The sequence below is a fragment of the Podarcis tiliguerta genome, assembly GCF_965153285.1.
Source record: "Podarcis tiliguerta genome assembly, chromosome: 3".
NCBI classification, from domain to species: domain Eukaryota; kingdom Metazoa; phylum Chordata; class Lepidosauria; order Squamata; family Lacertidae; genus Podarcis; species Podarcis tiliguerta.
This window is the reverse complement of record NC_139536.1, coordinates 55,246,125-55,261,905: the sequence shown is the minus strand read 5'-3', so window position 1 is coordinate 55,261,905 and position 15,781 is coordinate 55,246,125. Positions and strand designations below refer to the sequence as shown.

At 39.3% G+C, this 15,781-nt stretch overlaps 1 protein-coding gene across 1 annotated transcript in view; it reads left to right on the top strand.

Moving 5' to 3' along the window:
* Nucleotides 1–15,781, top strand: part of MTHFD1L (methylenetetrahydrofolate dehydrogenase (NADP+ dependent) 1 like) — a 108,928-nt gene that overhangs the window by 25,783 nt on the left and 67,364 nt on the right. The window contains exons 12-19 of the mRNA XM_083434832.1: nucleotides 2,102–2,238; nucleotides 2,744–2,790; nucleotides 3,418–3,525; nucleotides 4,585–4,659; nucleotides 7,207–7,309; nucleotides 8,941–9,017; nucleotides 10,451–10,591; nucleotides 14,170–14,238. Of these exons, the coding sequence (XP_083290958.1) occupies nucleotides 2,102–2,238; nucleotides 2,744–2,790; nucleotides 3,418–3,525; nucleotides 4,585–4,659; nucleotides 7,207–7,309; nucleotides 8,941–9,017; nucleotides 10,451–10,591; nucleotides 14,170–14,238 (757 nt within the window). The remainder of the gene's footprint in view (nucleotides 1–2,101; nucleotides 2,239–2,743; nucleotides 2,791–3,417; nucleotides 3,526–4,584; nucleotides 4,660–7,206; nucleotides 7,310–8,940; nucleotides 9,018–10,450; nucleotides 10,592–14,169; nucleotides 14,239–15,781) is intronic.

The window sequence follows — 15,781 nt, the reverse complement described above, 5'->3', positions numbered from 1 at the left end:
TTTGAGAGTTTGTGTTCTGCTGCTGCGTAAGAGAGAATAGGCAGAACACATTATTTCATAGCAACTGTGGGGGCAAAATACTCAATTATTAGTTTTTTGAAAGATGGTAATCTATAAAACAAATATTTCAGACTGTATCTCTCACCAGAAGTGATCGTAGCATACAGAGGACAGCTGGACCTTTTGCATAGTTTCTAATGCTGAAGGAAAGATGTTTCTAATTAGAGGTGGATTTCTAGCTAGAGTCTTCAGGAGGTCATGCTATAGGAGTTACCCCTTTTGGCTAGCATATGCATGAATACTTGTATGTCCCTGGGAATGAAAATGTAATCCTTAATGTCACATTCCTTTAATAAACTACTTATTTCACTGCGAGTACTAAAGTATCACAGATTTAAACAGTTAAGTATAGCATATCTTGGCAAGCTTTTCCCTTAGAAACTGAGTGGGAGTGATGTGAATGAAAACGTAATCTTATTTTGTTTTGTTTTTAACTTGAATTTTCTCTGCCTGATGAGAGAGATGCCCCAGATGAATTGTTTGGCTGGTTTTGAAATCTTTCTAGGGTAATTCAAAATCATTAATCATACTTTAACTTTAGGTGTGTGTATATAGGGTGGGGTTTTTTTTAAGACAGAATAGAAATTAACCAAGCATTGATGTATTAGGAGATGGAACAAAATATAGTTTCATATCACCCATATAACTTCATTTTTTATCAGAACTTAGCTGAATTCTCATTCTCGTTAAACCATTGTGATCTCAGTTTACTTTATTGATTCCAATTGCACCATAATTTCTAGGTAGGTTGGTTCAGAATGTGACATACTTAGCGTTTCAAGTGTGCATCCCATTATCTTCAAACTGAGCTTGTAGACTTTCAAATTTGAACTCTATCAGAAAAGGATACGATGGTGGTTCTCTTGCCATCCATCTTACTAGAACCATACCTAGTTACATTTTATTTCAATTCGTATGGTATTTGTTTAATTGATTCTGTATGATTATCTTTCCCTGTCTGTGATAATTGTTTTAAAAGTTGAAATGTTTTAGGAAAACATACATCTGGATGGTTGTATATCTGATGTTCCTTGATAAAATAGAGCTGCTGTTGAGGGCGAACATGATTAGCAAGTATCTATGTACAACTTGAAATAAGGAATGCAGCTGCACAGCTGTAATTGTGACAGTGGGATATAACTACATGGGAGAAATATTCTTTCTACTTTATTGTTGGGAGCAGGGCAGGCCAAATAGTGTTCTTATTCCTTTCTCCTATCTAGCATATGAATATACTTCCCCTCTGTTTAAAAACTCCCAAGGGCTCATGTAGAATTAGGGTTTTGCAAGTATTATTATTTGCACTTTACTAACACGTCTTTATTTATTATTATAACGTATTATTGTTTTTTGTGGTGGGTTTTTGTACAAAATGTATTCCCCGCCCCCCTTCTCATTCATGCTTGGAGAGGTTAGGAAATAATGGTTCACTAAATAATGGTACACTCGATAAGCCTATTCATTGTATATCCCCTTAAATGTTGAAGAATGAGTTTTCAAGAAAGTTGGAGAGGCTTTGGTCTTGCATGTAAATCTATACCAAATTCAGTGTATGTTCCAGGTATTCAGAACAGTTGCCAAAACAATTTGTTTCCCCCGTTCTTAAGTCAGTTGCTTTAACAGAAGAGGTATTGACATTTGGGTGATATCCAGTATCATGCAAGCAGATGCAATAGAACTTCCCCTTCCACTCCTCCCTGCTGTAGCCCTGTGCTCCTATCTGCTCCAAATCTGTTCCAATGGGTTTCCCAACTCTTGAGCAGATTTTGGGAGTACATGAGGGCCCTGGGGGAAGGAAAGGAGGACAAAATCCCACGGCAGGAGAGGAAGCCTGTTCCACAAGGAGGCTGATACCATGGGATGTCAACCAAAGTTAGTGCAACAGATGTAAATTGCCTGTTTTATAATAGCATCGTTTAGTTGAAATTGATTATACGGATAATGTTTATTTGGCTTGCATTGGTAGCTTTTCCATACTCATAGTAAAACCGATGTCAGCAGGCCTATTGATTTTATACATTTCATCCTCCCGTGTTGTTAGGATTACACCAACCCCACTTGGAGAAGGAAAGAGCACTGTGACAATTGGCCTCGTTCAGGCTCTGACAGCCCACCTTAAAGTAAATTCCTTTGCCTGTCTGAGGCAGCCTTCTCAAGGACCTACATTTGGTGTTAAAGGTACTCATTCTTTCATATTATACAGTATAATATAGCTTCTGGACTGTTTTGGCTAAAGGAAACCGGTGAAATATTCCTGTGTTTTAGAGTTGCTCTTTTTCTTTGATTTTAAAGGCATGTCCAGAGAGTATGGTGCATAACAATTTTTGTAGACTTTCAAGATATGCACACAGCTTTATCATGTGGGTGATTATCTATTTCATAGATACACAGCTGAGACTGTTTCCACACCGGGGTGTCAATGTGTATGTGGGTAGACTTTTCAGTGTGTACTTTTGTGCATTTTTACCCACACATCCACACTTTCAGTTTGCTGCCTCTGAAATGTATCTCAATATTTCCCATCCATACTTGTGGGCCATGCTTAGTGGAATACTCTTTGTTTTCTGAATCTCATTAGAGACTCAAAATTTTGCATCATTCCATTTCTTCTTTTATGGTTTATTCAAGCCTTCCTTCAGAATAGTTTTACTAATGTAACATAAGCATGTCATTTGCTGCGTAGGTGGAGCAGCAGGGGGCGGATATGCTCAAGTCATCCCAATGGAAGAGGTAAGCTAAAATTTTCTTCGCACCATTGAATATGGACTTTAGCTCCTCTCTTTCTGTTGTCAAAGAGTAAATGCATACAGAGACAAATATTCATTTCTTTGAAATCTCTTTAATCAGCAGATTAACTTTCATCCCTTGTGTAATGCCATTAATTTTCTCATACTGTACTTTTTGTCTTGGTTTGAGACACTTTTGCTCAATTGTGTTATGAAATTCATGAGAACATGAGACCAGCCATCCATCCAGCATTCTGTTTCCAATATAAGTTCACACAATCATTTTGAAGTACACAGTATATTCTGTCCTTCAATATTCACATCATAAATAAAAAAACATGAATGTATGAATCAAATTGCAGGTTGCTCCATCCTAGCAAAAACTTATTTTCCAGCTCGTCTTAATTCATCTGTACTTTAGTTGTGTTGGCTATAAACTATCATCCACTGAACTGAGACCCTCTCTCGCCTATTAAATCTCTTCAGCTACAATGATGATGATTTAATCATATTTCCACAACAATTTGAAAGTTGTTCAACTGAGCTGTTAATCCCACAAGTGAAAGGGCTTGGATGGGTTTCACCAGTCGGCTCAAAATGAATATTTTTCTCATTTTTAATTCATTCGTAGTTCAATCTTCACTTAACTGGAGATATTCATGCCATTACTGCAGCAAATAATTTGCTGGCTGCTGCTATAGATGCAAGGATTCTGCATGAAAATACTCAGTCTGATAAGGTAAACCCAACCATTTTATAATTTCCATCACTAATGTTATCTGATTGTTACTGTGAATGCTGCATTTCCTAAAACACAGCAGTTAAAAGCATTTTAAATAATTCATTATTGGCCATTTAATAATTTGTGTATATGTTTTGGTGTAATCCAGTGGATTTAGAGACCTTTTCCACTCAAGATTCATCTATATACAGAGCCAGCATTTTTGTCACAGTTTGGAGCTGAGGTAATTAACATGCTGTCCTCCAGATGTTGCTGGACTCCAACTCCCATCAGCCCTAGCCAGCACGGCCAATGGTTAGAAATGCTGGGAGATGTAGACATGCAACACCTGGAGGGCAACACACTGGCTACCTCTGTTCTAGACGGACCAAAAAACAGCATTTTGGATTCTCAGTGCTGGGCTTTTGAGGTTGCCAGAGAAGAGGTTTAGGTTGCATTCCAAGAGTGTTCCCAAATATATACCCCTTTATAATGGAAAGGTTGTCATTCACTTCTTGAAGGAAAATGCTGTTCTTGAGGGCATGGCAGTAGTTAAGGGAACTCTCGTCTTCCGTCCCGGTAACTGAGTGTTTAGTCCATACTGATAAGGCTCCTAAGGAGCAGTGCCATCTGATAATTGCAGAACCTTAGTGGCCTTATGGGAGCCCTTGTTTTTAGATTGTAATATGTATTTACTTCAAAATGTGGTGAGCCAATACTGCCGTGCTTGGGGAACCTTCTTGTTCTGTTGAGTGGAGCTCTAAAGTCCTTCCCTAGGGTCCAGTAATCCCAAAGGAAGTGCGGCGTGGGCTCTGTGTGGTGGAAGTACTCGCAGTATGCAAACCCTCTTTCCTGAGCAGATGAAAGACATTTTGCTGGTTATGATAGTTGTTAATTTTGTATCAATTGCCCTTTAAATGGGAAGAAGAGTGTCTCAGAAGCTGTAATGGGTGGAGACCAATTTGGAATAGAATTGGAAAATGCATTATTAGCAGAATCGGGACTGCACTTTATGATCCTTGATGGGGGACTGGCACTTTGCCTTCTGATTTTCATTATACTGTATGTTCTTTGCAGGCCTTATATAATAGATTGGTTCCATTAGTTCATGGAGAGAGGAAATTTTCAGCCATTCAGCTTGCACGTCTGAAAGTAAGTGGCCTTTTAAACTTTCAGTAATATTTTATGGATTCTTTTAGAAGACCTTGGGTCTCTTAAAAAAATAATGAATTTAAACTGATTTGGCTTATAATAATTAGAGTTTCCTATTTTTGAACTAATAAGGTCAAAAGGTCCCCAAACAAATATAGGTTTAAATGAATCAATCATTTGTCCCCATCTCATAGTGATTTATGTAGTCAGATAGAATTGTGTTGTCTCTGCAGGAAGGCATTATATGATGTATTTCAACTTTATCACATATTCAGTAAGTAAGATTGTCACAGTTTATAGAAAGTGTCTCAGCTTTTAAGTTGCAATCCAGTGTACCTTTATCTGGGGGTAAGGCCTCTTGAACCCAGTGGGGTTTTTTCTGAGTAAACACACATAGGAGTGCACTATTGGAGCGTGTTGAAAATATATCCAATCAGACAAACTAGTCAAACTCCCACTAGGCAGCATCTAAGTGACTTTGGTGGTGAGTAAAGCAACCTGGTTGTTTGGAAACTACCTTATGCCTTCCATCAGCCCCAATGAACTATCTCTGTGCTTTGGAGTCTTTTATGGGTCTGGAGAAACCTGCAAATAACACTACTTAGGGCGCTTCAAAACTGTGCTTGCAACAGATACCAGTTTCCCCAAAACAGGTGGTCATAAGGAAAGTGAGCCCAGTCAGTATAAGACACCAGTCTGTGTCTCCTGTTATCGCTGGGTGGCAATGGCAATGTAGCTCAATGCTTTTTAAATTCTAAACTGTCATTGACTTAAAAAAAAAAGTGTATTTTTACTTTTTTAACTTTCAGTTTCTGAAAATACATGTAACAAATAACCCCCACCCCTCAAGAAGCATTCCTATGCATGTACAAAGTCAAACATTAAGCAGATTTTATGATACTTTAGAGTTTATTATAGCAGCTAGGAGTCTCAAAAGTTTGTACCAGTGTGAGCCATGGGTAGCTGGTTATAGGGGGATAACATTCACCTTTCCAGTGTGCTGATTAAACATGTACCATACAGTTTCAAAATATTATTTGGACTTTTCACTCATTAGTGCTCTTCTGGTTGATGCTTTTCTGCTTTTTCCATAAGAGCTATGTTCCATAGTCTATCCCACCATGTCTCTAAAGTTAAGTTGGTACCTGTTTTCCAATATTGTGTTAATAGATTTCTAGTTGTAGACATGAAAAGATTAATAGGTCCTTAAACAGTAAATTCTTATAGCCATCTATAAACAGATTTAATAAACCTACTCTCAGATCAGGTTGCATCACCTGTTCCATAATAAACACCATTTTCCAAAGTAAATGTCCAGGTTTGCATTCCCACCACATATGGAAATATGAACCTAAATGTTGACATCCTCTCCAACAAAAAGGACTTGAATGAGAGCTTAAACTGTGGCATTTTACAGGTGTGAATTGTTTTTAAACTATTTTCTCTCATTTTAGCTGACACTGACTTAAAAGATTTTTCCCTCCAAAGTTTTTGCCAGTCTGCATTATCAATTTCACTGAGTAAATCTGTTTTCCATATAGATTTTAAGGAGATTAGATCCCCTGTCATCACATCACAGATAATCTTGTCGATATTTAGAGTAATATTTTGGATGCTTAGATACAATTTAAAATTAGTTGTTCAATAGGTTTTAAGGCTCTGGTGGCTTGAAACAATATTGTTGGGTTAGCAGAGAAATCTATAATTTGGTGTATGGACCTCCAATTTGTTTCAAGGTTACCTAATTGTGCTTTTATTTTTATTCCAGTAATACGTTTCATTCCCCTACAGAGGTCTCTTATTGTTTGTAGCCCTTTTTGTTTCCAGCTTTTGAATTGTGATTCTCTAGTTTTTACACAATAAAGGGTAGAAATAGTAAGGCTAATTGGAGATGTTAGGGCCAATTTTTTCGACCGTAAGGTCTGCTAAAGCAAAGGAATTATATATTTTTAGGATAATGAGTATTAAAAGAGTCCAACTCCAATAATAACCATGAGCCCTGAAATGAGCTTTTCATTATGAAGGAAAAAAATTGTATACAAGTAGCATTGTGATATCATAAAAGGTGTCTGAATTCAACTGGAGAGAAATATTCCCTTCAAGCAAACAAGGTCCTGATCGATCAGTATTGGACAGAGAGTAATATCACCTTCAGTTGCATGTGGCTACTTCTGGTCAATAGTTCTTAGGGCAGTAGGCCTTATGGACAGTTTCAAGCCACCTTATGCCTTATGGACAGTTTCACAATAGAATTGGAAACAAGGTTGCGTATAATCTGCTGCACAATGCTCCTTCACTATGGACTTCAACTAAAAAATATAACTGGATATCAGCTGGTCGTTGCAGTGATGAGCTGAAAACCAATCTCCATTGAGCTTAGCATTTGTGAGCTGGTCATGTGACCTCTTCAGAACACGCCATTGTGGCTTGAATTGGCCACAGCATGTACTGTGGTGGGTTTTAGAACTGAGTAGGTGTTTATGTAGCTTTTTCAAGCAGCAATCTTCCTCATGTATCATTTTTCTTCTTTTTGGTTTCTTTTTCTAGAGGCTGGGAATAACAAAAACGGATCCTGGCTCATTAACAGATGATGAGATTAGCAGATTTGCAAGACTAGACATAGACACATCCACGATAACATGGCAAAGAGGTAGGTGTCAGAATATAAGAGGAGCCTGCTGGATAAAATCAAAAGTCTATCTAGTGCATATGGTGCCATGCTGGGCCAGATGCTTGTGAAAATATAAACTGAACTAAGTTTTCTTGATAATGGCAGGCGCAACTATCATGGGCTATTATTTATGCCCTTGTTATTGGCTTGGACTGTTGCCAAAAAAACCCAGATTTCTAAATAAACATGGCCATGATTTTTCTGTATGTTCTTTTTATTTCTAATGTGGACAATGGAAGAAATACCCCTTGTAGCAAGCTAGAAAATGCCTTTCTTCTTCTTCTTCTTCTTCTTTGCTTTTCTTTCTTTTCTTTTCTTTTAATATCCTGGAATCCCAAAAGGTTTTTAAAGCTGTGATTCTAGGAATCCAGACTGTTTGTGCTTTCTGCAAAAGTCCAAAATAAAGGCTGCGAATTTGCCTTCTCCTTGCAGAATACTTGCAGAATAATCTCCCTCAAGAGGCAAAAAGAGCCTAGCCCAAAGGAAGACAAACCACACCCTTTTCTTCCCTGCCATAGGACTTGGTGAAAGGAAGGTGTTGGAAGTAGACACCAATGGTTTGCCAGTCTGTAGACACTTTCAGACTCCCCCTTATTGGCTACAACCCACTGCTGTACCTGCTGACTATGCCTCCTGGCATCCATACATTCAGCTGGGTAGTGATTCAAAACAATGGAGTTTTAAACAAAATGATTTAGTGATAGTCTGGTTGCAGATAACCTCTTTAAACTTTGCCTGTAGGTAGTAGCATGCTTTTTTGACCCTTGCCATTGGACATGGACATTGTCAAACGTATTGTTTTTTAAAAAGTGCCTTCCCTTAAATTTCTGCATTTTACGTAACAGAAAACCAGCTGCATCTTTTCAACTAGATAAGAATATGCATTTCTTGTAAGCCCCTAACATTTTCCTTTTCATGTTTCTGTTCATACTGTAGTAAGTATGTAGTTGTTTAAATTCTTCAGATTATATACACATTCCCAACATCCCTCATGTCTGTTTTCAAAGCATAATCTGGATTATTCAGATGGTATTTGTCTGATAAACAATATACAACAAGAGTAATCAGAAGTTGTTTAAATCTTCTGAGATTTTTAAAGCTTTTACATCATGCTCTGAACTGAACATTAATGCTCAAAAGTATATTGAACATACTGATTGGGTGTAGAAAATATTATAGAAGTTATTGTTTCACATCCTAATTTTCAGATTTTACAAAGCATCTTTCTGGAAGAATCTTCTGGTTTTACATCCATTTTAGGGTGTTGACAACTTGAAGTCAAGGAGGAGTTTCCTAACAAAAGCCAGAATCGTATTTTGCCAATCAGAAGGAGGAGCAATCTCTGTAGCAGAATGTATTGTGATAAGGTGACATCACCATTGCTCTAGCCCTACCTGAGAGTTTGCAGCAAACCTGAACCATCACGAGGCTTTCACAATATTCTGCCATGCTGCAGAGCTTCCAGTCTTATAAAGAAGTGATAGATTTGTTACACAGGAGAAGATGCACACATTTAAAAATAAATGCCTCTCTGTATCACATTAACAGGATGAAATGTAGAAATAGTTCCTTCTCTCTTTTTTTGCTAAATGTTTTTTTCTTCCTTTCAGTGGTAGATACAAACGATCGATTTCTTAGAAAAATAACAGTTGGACAAGCAAGTACAGAAAAAGGATTTTCTCGTCAGGTAGGTAAAGTTCTGACTGTGTTTGGAGAAGACATTTCTTTTGATCATTAAAAGTGTTTCCTTACTAATATATTTTTAATAAATTGTTGAAGAACTGGTTGCTTAATGGTTTTAGATATGAATTAATTTGCAGCTAATCTTGGCTTAGTGTATAGTAGTGATTCTAAAGCAATAGTTTTCATGTAGTTACCAAGTATGGTGATCAACATTGCATTGATGTATGGGGAAATACATCAATAAATAAATATGTATGTTTACTTGCATGTAAGTCCCCCTGCATCCAACGGGGGTATATGCTAGTAAGTTTTCATAGAAATGTAGTCTAAATCTCATTAAAAAACAGAACAATGTAATATCAATATTTGAGAAGTGTCCTAAAGAGAACTCATCATTGTAACTCTGCTGATAAGCCAAGTTCATTGTTTTTTCGTGCACACCGTCTTTGTTGTGACATTACTAAATAGTGAGCATTGCATTTGGCAAGCCTACTTCTAAACAGTAGCCATATTTAATATGTTAGATCTAAGCGAAAGTTTACCAGATGGAAAATATAATCTACTTCAAGTATAATGTGGAAGACAGAGGGCAGTTATTCTGGGTGAAGTGTCACAAAACCAGCTCAAGCTTTTTTACATACACTTCCCTAGAGATCTGAGCAGCTATGGAGGGAGATGACAATGTTGGGTTTAACTGCATGGGCTGAGCCTGAAGAGAACAGCCTTTTAACAGCCTTACAGGATGCCATTTGTCAATCTTTTTAAGAACTTGTCCAGATAAAGGCTGCTTTTGGATAATCAGATTCCAGTTTAATGAGCGGAGGTATGAACAAATCTTGTGAATGTGGCTGCAGCTGCTTTGCTCCTCTCTTTGCATGAGCTGGTGGACAAACCAGGAACTCTTCAACTAACTATAACTTTCCAGTCCACCTGAACCAAGTAAATAGTATCAATGGCTTGCTTTATTTATTTATAAAAGTATTTATATACCACGAGATCACAAAGCCTATCGGGAAGTGGTTTACAGCATTAACAAGATTTTTTAAAAAAACATACGATAAAAGCACAAATACCCTGTCTTGTTCCAAAGTTGTTAATCTTAGTTTTCAAGTTCACATGAAACTATTTTGCTGGCTCATGCAAAGTGAGAAGTGAATGAAGTGGCTATGTGCTCAAGCCACAGAGCTCATCTGATTACAGTCCAAACTGTATGTAATCCAAACTCGGATGGCGACTATCCATGTTCTTTTATCCATGTTCTGTGCTGATCCTTATCGGCTTTGCCCACTGGTAGTATACCATCTTCTTTTATTGCTTTCATTTGTCGCCCACCTTTCTTCCGTGGTGGAACTCAAGGTGGCGTTCATCAGATTCCCAGCTATGGATTAGAACTCCAGGTGTCTCTTGTCTCATAAACTTGTACTTTTCTTTTTACAGACTCAATTTGATATAGCTGTTGCAAGTGAAATCATGGCAATCCTAGCGCTGGCCAGTGGTCTGTCAGATATGAAAGAAAGAATGGGGAAAATTGTCGTTGCTAACGACAAAAAAGGACAACCAGTGACAGCAGAGGATTTGGTATGGATCACCTCAGGATTCTTCTTATTACTTTTGCTTATTAAGACACAAGACACCTCTTATAAAAATCCACATTCAGAGACAGTGTGTATCTGGGGTGCACCTTATTGCCAGAAGAGTCAAATTTGGTCAAAACTGGGGGTTATTTTCTGTTCTTAACAACTCATCCCACCTATATCAGTGGTTTTCAAATGGTGAGCAGCAACAGACTGGCAGGGGGGCAAAAGTTTTCAGGAACAGAGAGACTCTGTTCACCTTCTTCACCTTTGCCAGCAAAATATGGTAGGATTAATTCACTTTAGCAAAGTATTTTTATTAATTCACGTAGAACCAGGGCAGGTTGGTAGCTTTCCCACTTGTCCCATCACACCAGCCTGATTCAGGAAGAGCTGCAGCTTTGTTCTAATTATATGTCCCTGTGTATGGTTTTGCGAGGGGTTAGAGATATCTTGTTTGGTTCCCCTTTATAATGCTATGTTGGCTCAATACTCTAAACTGAGAGAGGGACCTTTTTTCAGCCCCAGAGCCACATTCCCCTCTGAACAATCTTCTGGAGGTCACATTCCAGTAGTTGGTGGGGCCAGAAGCAAAAGTGGACAGAGCAGTTAATTTTTTACAGAAGGCTAGTTTATGTATGGGATGCGGGTGGCACTGTGGGTTAAACCACAGAGCCTAGGGCTTGCCAATCAGAAGGTCGCCAGTTCGAATCCCTGCGACGGGGTGAGCTCATGTTGCTCCATCCCTGGTCCTGCCAACCTAGCAGTTTGAAAGCACGTCAAAGTGCAAGTAGATAAATAGGTACCGCTCCGGCGGGAAGGTAAATGGCGTTTCCGTGCGCTGCTCTGGTTTGCCAGAAGCGGCTTAGTCATGCTGGCCACATGACCCGGAAGCTGTACGCCGGCTCCCTCGGCCTATAGAGCGAGATGAACGCTGCAACCCCAGAGTCATCCACGACTGGACCTAATGGTCAGGGGTCCCTTTACTTTTACTAGTTTATGTATATGGTCACACACCACTCTCTGTTCTCCATCAAAGCACGTAAGAGGCATTGTCAGAGTTCCAGCCAAGCAAAGCAAGACTAGTGAAGGGTGTGGCCTGGAGGGGAGGGTCCAAGGGGCCAGACAGAGATACTTGGAAGGTGAGCATTTGGCCACCCCTGCTGTTAATCACAGACCTTTGCAAAGATAATCAGGTTATACACATATGACTACATGCCAGCATCTCTGCATGCTCTCTTTGAGAAATGGGCTAAGAGAATAGAACAAGTTTAGAAAGTGATGCTTCATGATGCTGTTTCTACTGCTGTTTGTTTTGATTTTTTTTAAGATTGTTTTTAATTTTATCTGTAACCTGCCTTAAGTATGATTTTATCATAGAAAGGGCAGGATATAAATGTCCAAATAAATAAATAGTTCGAAAAGCATGACTTACATGCATACATTCCTGAGCCTTCAAAAGCAGGACTGGAGTTTGCAAATTAAACATTGGGAGTGCAGCTGCAAATAATTTTTTTTGTAGAATAGAGCAGTGTCCTAAATTTTGGGTCTCAGAAATATTTTAATGTCACTCTGAGTGCCTGCTTCCATTAACACTCAGCATGGGTTCAAAACGAACCCATTTTTAAAGTTGCTTAACTTTCCCTATATTGAATTGATGCTTTTACAAGTAGCCTTCAATTCATTATTTAATGTTCAACCTAAACTCTAATTCCTCCTCTCTTTCATTTGTTTCATATGTGAATAATGTTTAATATACCATGCAAATATGCAATTGCTCTTAATTTCAGGGTGCTATACCACATTTTCAGTGTACTGTAATAAAATCTAAAATACACACTAGGAGATGAAAACCAGATGCTGCAAGGGCTGGAGGTGGGAGGAGGCAGAAAAGAAAAGATAAATTGAATATTTCATAAACTCAGAGGCTCCTTTCACAAGTGTAATGGATTTTTAAAAGCCATCCTCTGTAATTGAACTACAGAATTTGTTGCCAAAATATGGTGCTCATTGAGCAGGGTTCTGAAGACTAGATTGCAATTTGGCTGCGGTATTATCGTAAAATGTTTGATAGACAGATGCCATATCTCCATGGCAAATTAAACTGGCATGCCCAAGATTAGTATTTCAGCAGCCATGAGGAATATTAAATAAATATGTAGCTATTTGTTTAGTAAGGAAGCTTCTCAAATTACTGCATGAGGACTCTTTTTCACATTGAATATACTCATTTTACAAATAGCATACAGGTGAGGATATTGTCTTGGAACCCTAGGCTCCAGTTGTGTTTGTGGTGTCTTTATGTAAGGCACGTTTTAATTCTTTATGGAGTTCTTTCTTTCCTTTTAAAACAACCAGTTCCTAGGAGGTTTTATTTCAAACTTGATCAAGCAAAATATCCAATGAGAGAGTATCTGGATTATCATACCATAAATGTGCATTGAGACAGATATCAAACAGAATTCAATGTTTAATCGGGGGGGGGGCGCAATTTCTGAACCTCTGTTCCTCAGTGAAAACAATGTGTTATTAGAGACACTGCATCAACCCCTAAAGAGCAGGAAAATGGGTTAGGAATGGCCATGAGGAAGAAGCTTGGATGCCTTCTTTATCAATAGCAAATTGTCCAGTGCCACCTAATGGAGAACTTGGCTTCCTGGCTGGAACTGTTTGAGTACCTACAGAAAAGGGCATCTACCCTGTGTCAGACTCCATCTAGACTATCTCCCTGTTTCCTACAACCAAATGCCTCTGGGAAACCCACAAGCAAAAGGTGATGGCAGTAGCCTTCTCCTGTTCCCCAGCAGCTGGTATTCAGAAGCATACTGAAGACCATACTCTGAACCTGGAGATTGCATTAAACTATGATGACCAGTAGCTATCAGTATCAAGTGGTGTGGCTATGCTGCTCACCTGACCTAGCTCTGGCATTACTGCTTACTGGGATGGATTGTCGGAGGGAGGGAGTGGCAAGGTTGGTGCAGTGCAAACACGCCTGATGGATACAATTCACTGCTCCTTCCAGTGCATTTGCACTACACTGACCATGTCTTCTCCTTCTCCTTCCCCATCTCCATTCCAACATACATATGCAGTAGTTAGTCAACCAAATGGAGGTTCAGGTGAGTGGCACAGCCCCACCACACTTCTCTTTGTGAAAGCTACTGAAAGACTTTTCTGCTGTAAATACGTCCTCTAAGCAAATGACCACCACCATATATTGTACAATGATCTTGGGGAAGTGGGTGAGGCTGGTAACAATAACAAGTCGTGGCTGGCTAAGAAAGGCAAGCTACAATGTGTGGGTCTGTGCCTTAAAATATTTCCATGTTCTGTGCATGTATTACTTTTAAAATTGTGTTGTATTGAATTGTATAACTCAGAAGCTTTGTTACCTCCCATTCAGAATTTATAGTGATGGAGGTGGCATTTCCAGAACTTTTAGCACCACCCTACATAGAGATAACAATGTTTTTCACAGCTGTGTGTTGGTTTGTGTTTAGCTAAACACTTTGATTTTTAAACCACTTTACTTGAACTTCTAAGCTGCAAGTTATAAGCAGTTTTTTTTTTCTTTTTTAGGGAGTAACTGGTGCTTTGGCGGTTTTGATGAAGGATGCAATTAAACCAACACTGATGCAGACATTAGAGGTCAGTCAAATCATTTGTAACTCTAACCTTTCTCTTCCCTTTTTTAAAAGGACTATATCTAAGTTGCCAAAGTGCTTTTCTTTTTTAAAATTGAAATTAAACATTTGCTTGAGCCGCTGGCCACGTGACCTGGAAGTGCCTTCGGACAGCGCTGGCCCCCGGCCTCTTAAGTGAGATGGGCGCACAACCCTAGAGTCTGTCAAGACTGGCCCGTACGGGCAGGGGTACCTTTACCTTTTTACCTTTACAGCATGACTCCTCCTTTTCATATTTGATTTGCATGGGCATTTTACAAGGCATGTTGTTAAGAAGGGTTTCCCTCTCCCAAGTCCAAGAACATTTAAATTTCAGGTAGCATTGCCTGTGCTAGAAATGCAGATCCAAGGGGAGTTCTGCCATTTCCGCCCACCTCCCTTTCAGCACCCCCTTGCCATACCCCACATCGTTTCTGAGATGCTCTCAGGAGCAGCCTGGGAAGAGAGGGGGTGGAGGGGAGAGGTAGGAAAGCTCCATTCTGTGATCAGAACTCCACTTACCTTTCTTATGATCCCCATGATTGTTAAGAATTGAGGCTGCAATCTATTCAAGCTTAAATTCTAGCCCACTCCATGGGAGTTAAGCATACATAAATGCCACAGAGATCACAGCCTCAGCTTTTATAGGAACTGAAATGAAGTGTCACCTGTCATAAATAAACAGTAAATAAATGGGATGTCTATTTAAAGAAAACATGGTATCTGTGAAGACATACCCATTTACCATATTCAAATATATATTCATAGAAAAGATATTGGTGCAACTTCAGAAACAGAAGCATAGGGAATGCTTACTTCTAAGCATGGCAGTTTTACTTGGAAGCCCCTTGGCTTGCAAAATGACAAGGAAAAAGCATCTGTTGGTTTGGATCCAGAGAAACTGTGAGTGCTGCTCTGTTCACAGAAGGAGAGGGGTGGCAATTTGGGGTCAATTTCCTGCTTCCTCCCATGACCTTTGAGAATCCAGGAGGAGTGCCAGATTGGCCCCACCAATGCATTTACACTGCACTGACCACCCTGCTACCTTAGCCTTCCTGGTAAGCAACAGTGACCTGCCTACTGGTCACTGTAAACTGCTTTGAGGTTTTTCCTACAATCAAGTGAGGTAAAAAAAAATATGGAAAAAATAAATAAATATTGGAAAGCTAGGATAGTGGCTCATCCCCAACCAGTGAGCCACTTCTGGCTCTGGAAGAGATGGTCTTTGAAGGTGCAGACAGAAGCCTAATAGGAGCCTTATTTGAAGAAGAGTTTGGATTTGATATCCCGCTTTATCACTACCCTAAGGAGTCTCAAAGCGGCTAACAATCTCCTTTCCCTTCCTCCCCCACAACAAACATTCTGTGAGGTGAGTGGGGCTGAGAGACTTCAGAGAAGTGTGACTGGCCCAAGGTCACCCAGCAGCTGCATGTGGAGAAGCAGGGAAGCGAACCCGGTTCACCAGATTACGAGTCCACTGCTATCAGCCCTTCTACAAATAGAAAGCCACCTTCCATTTGAGAAAGAGC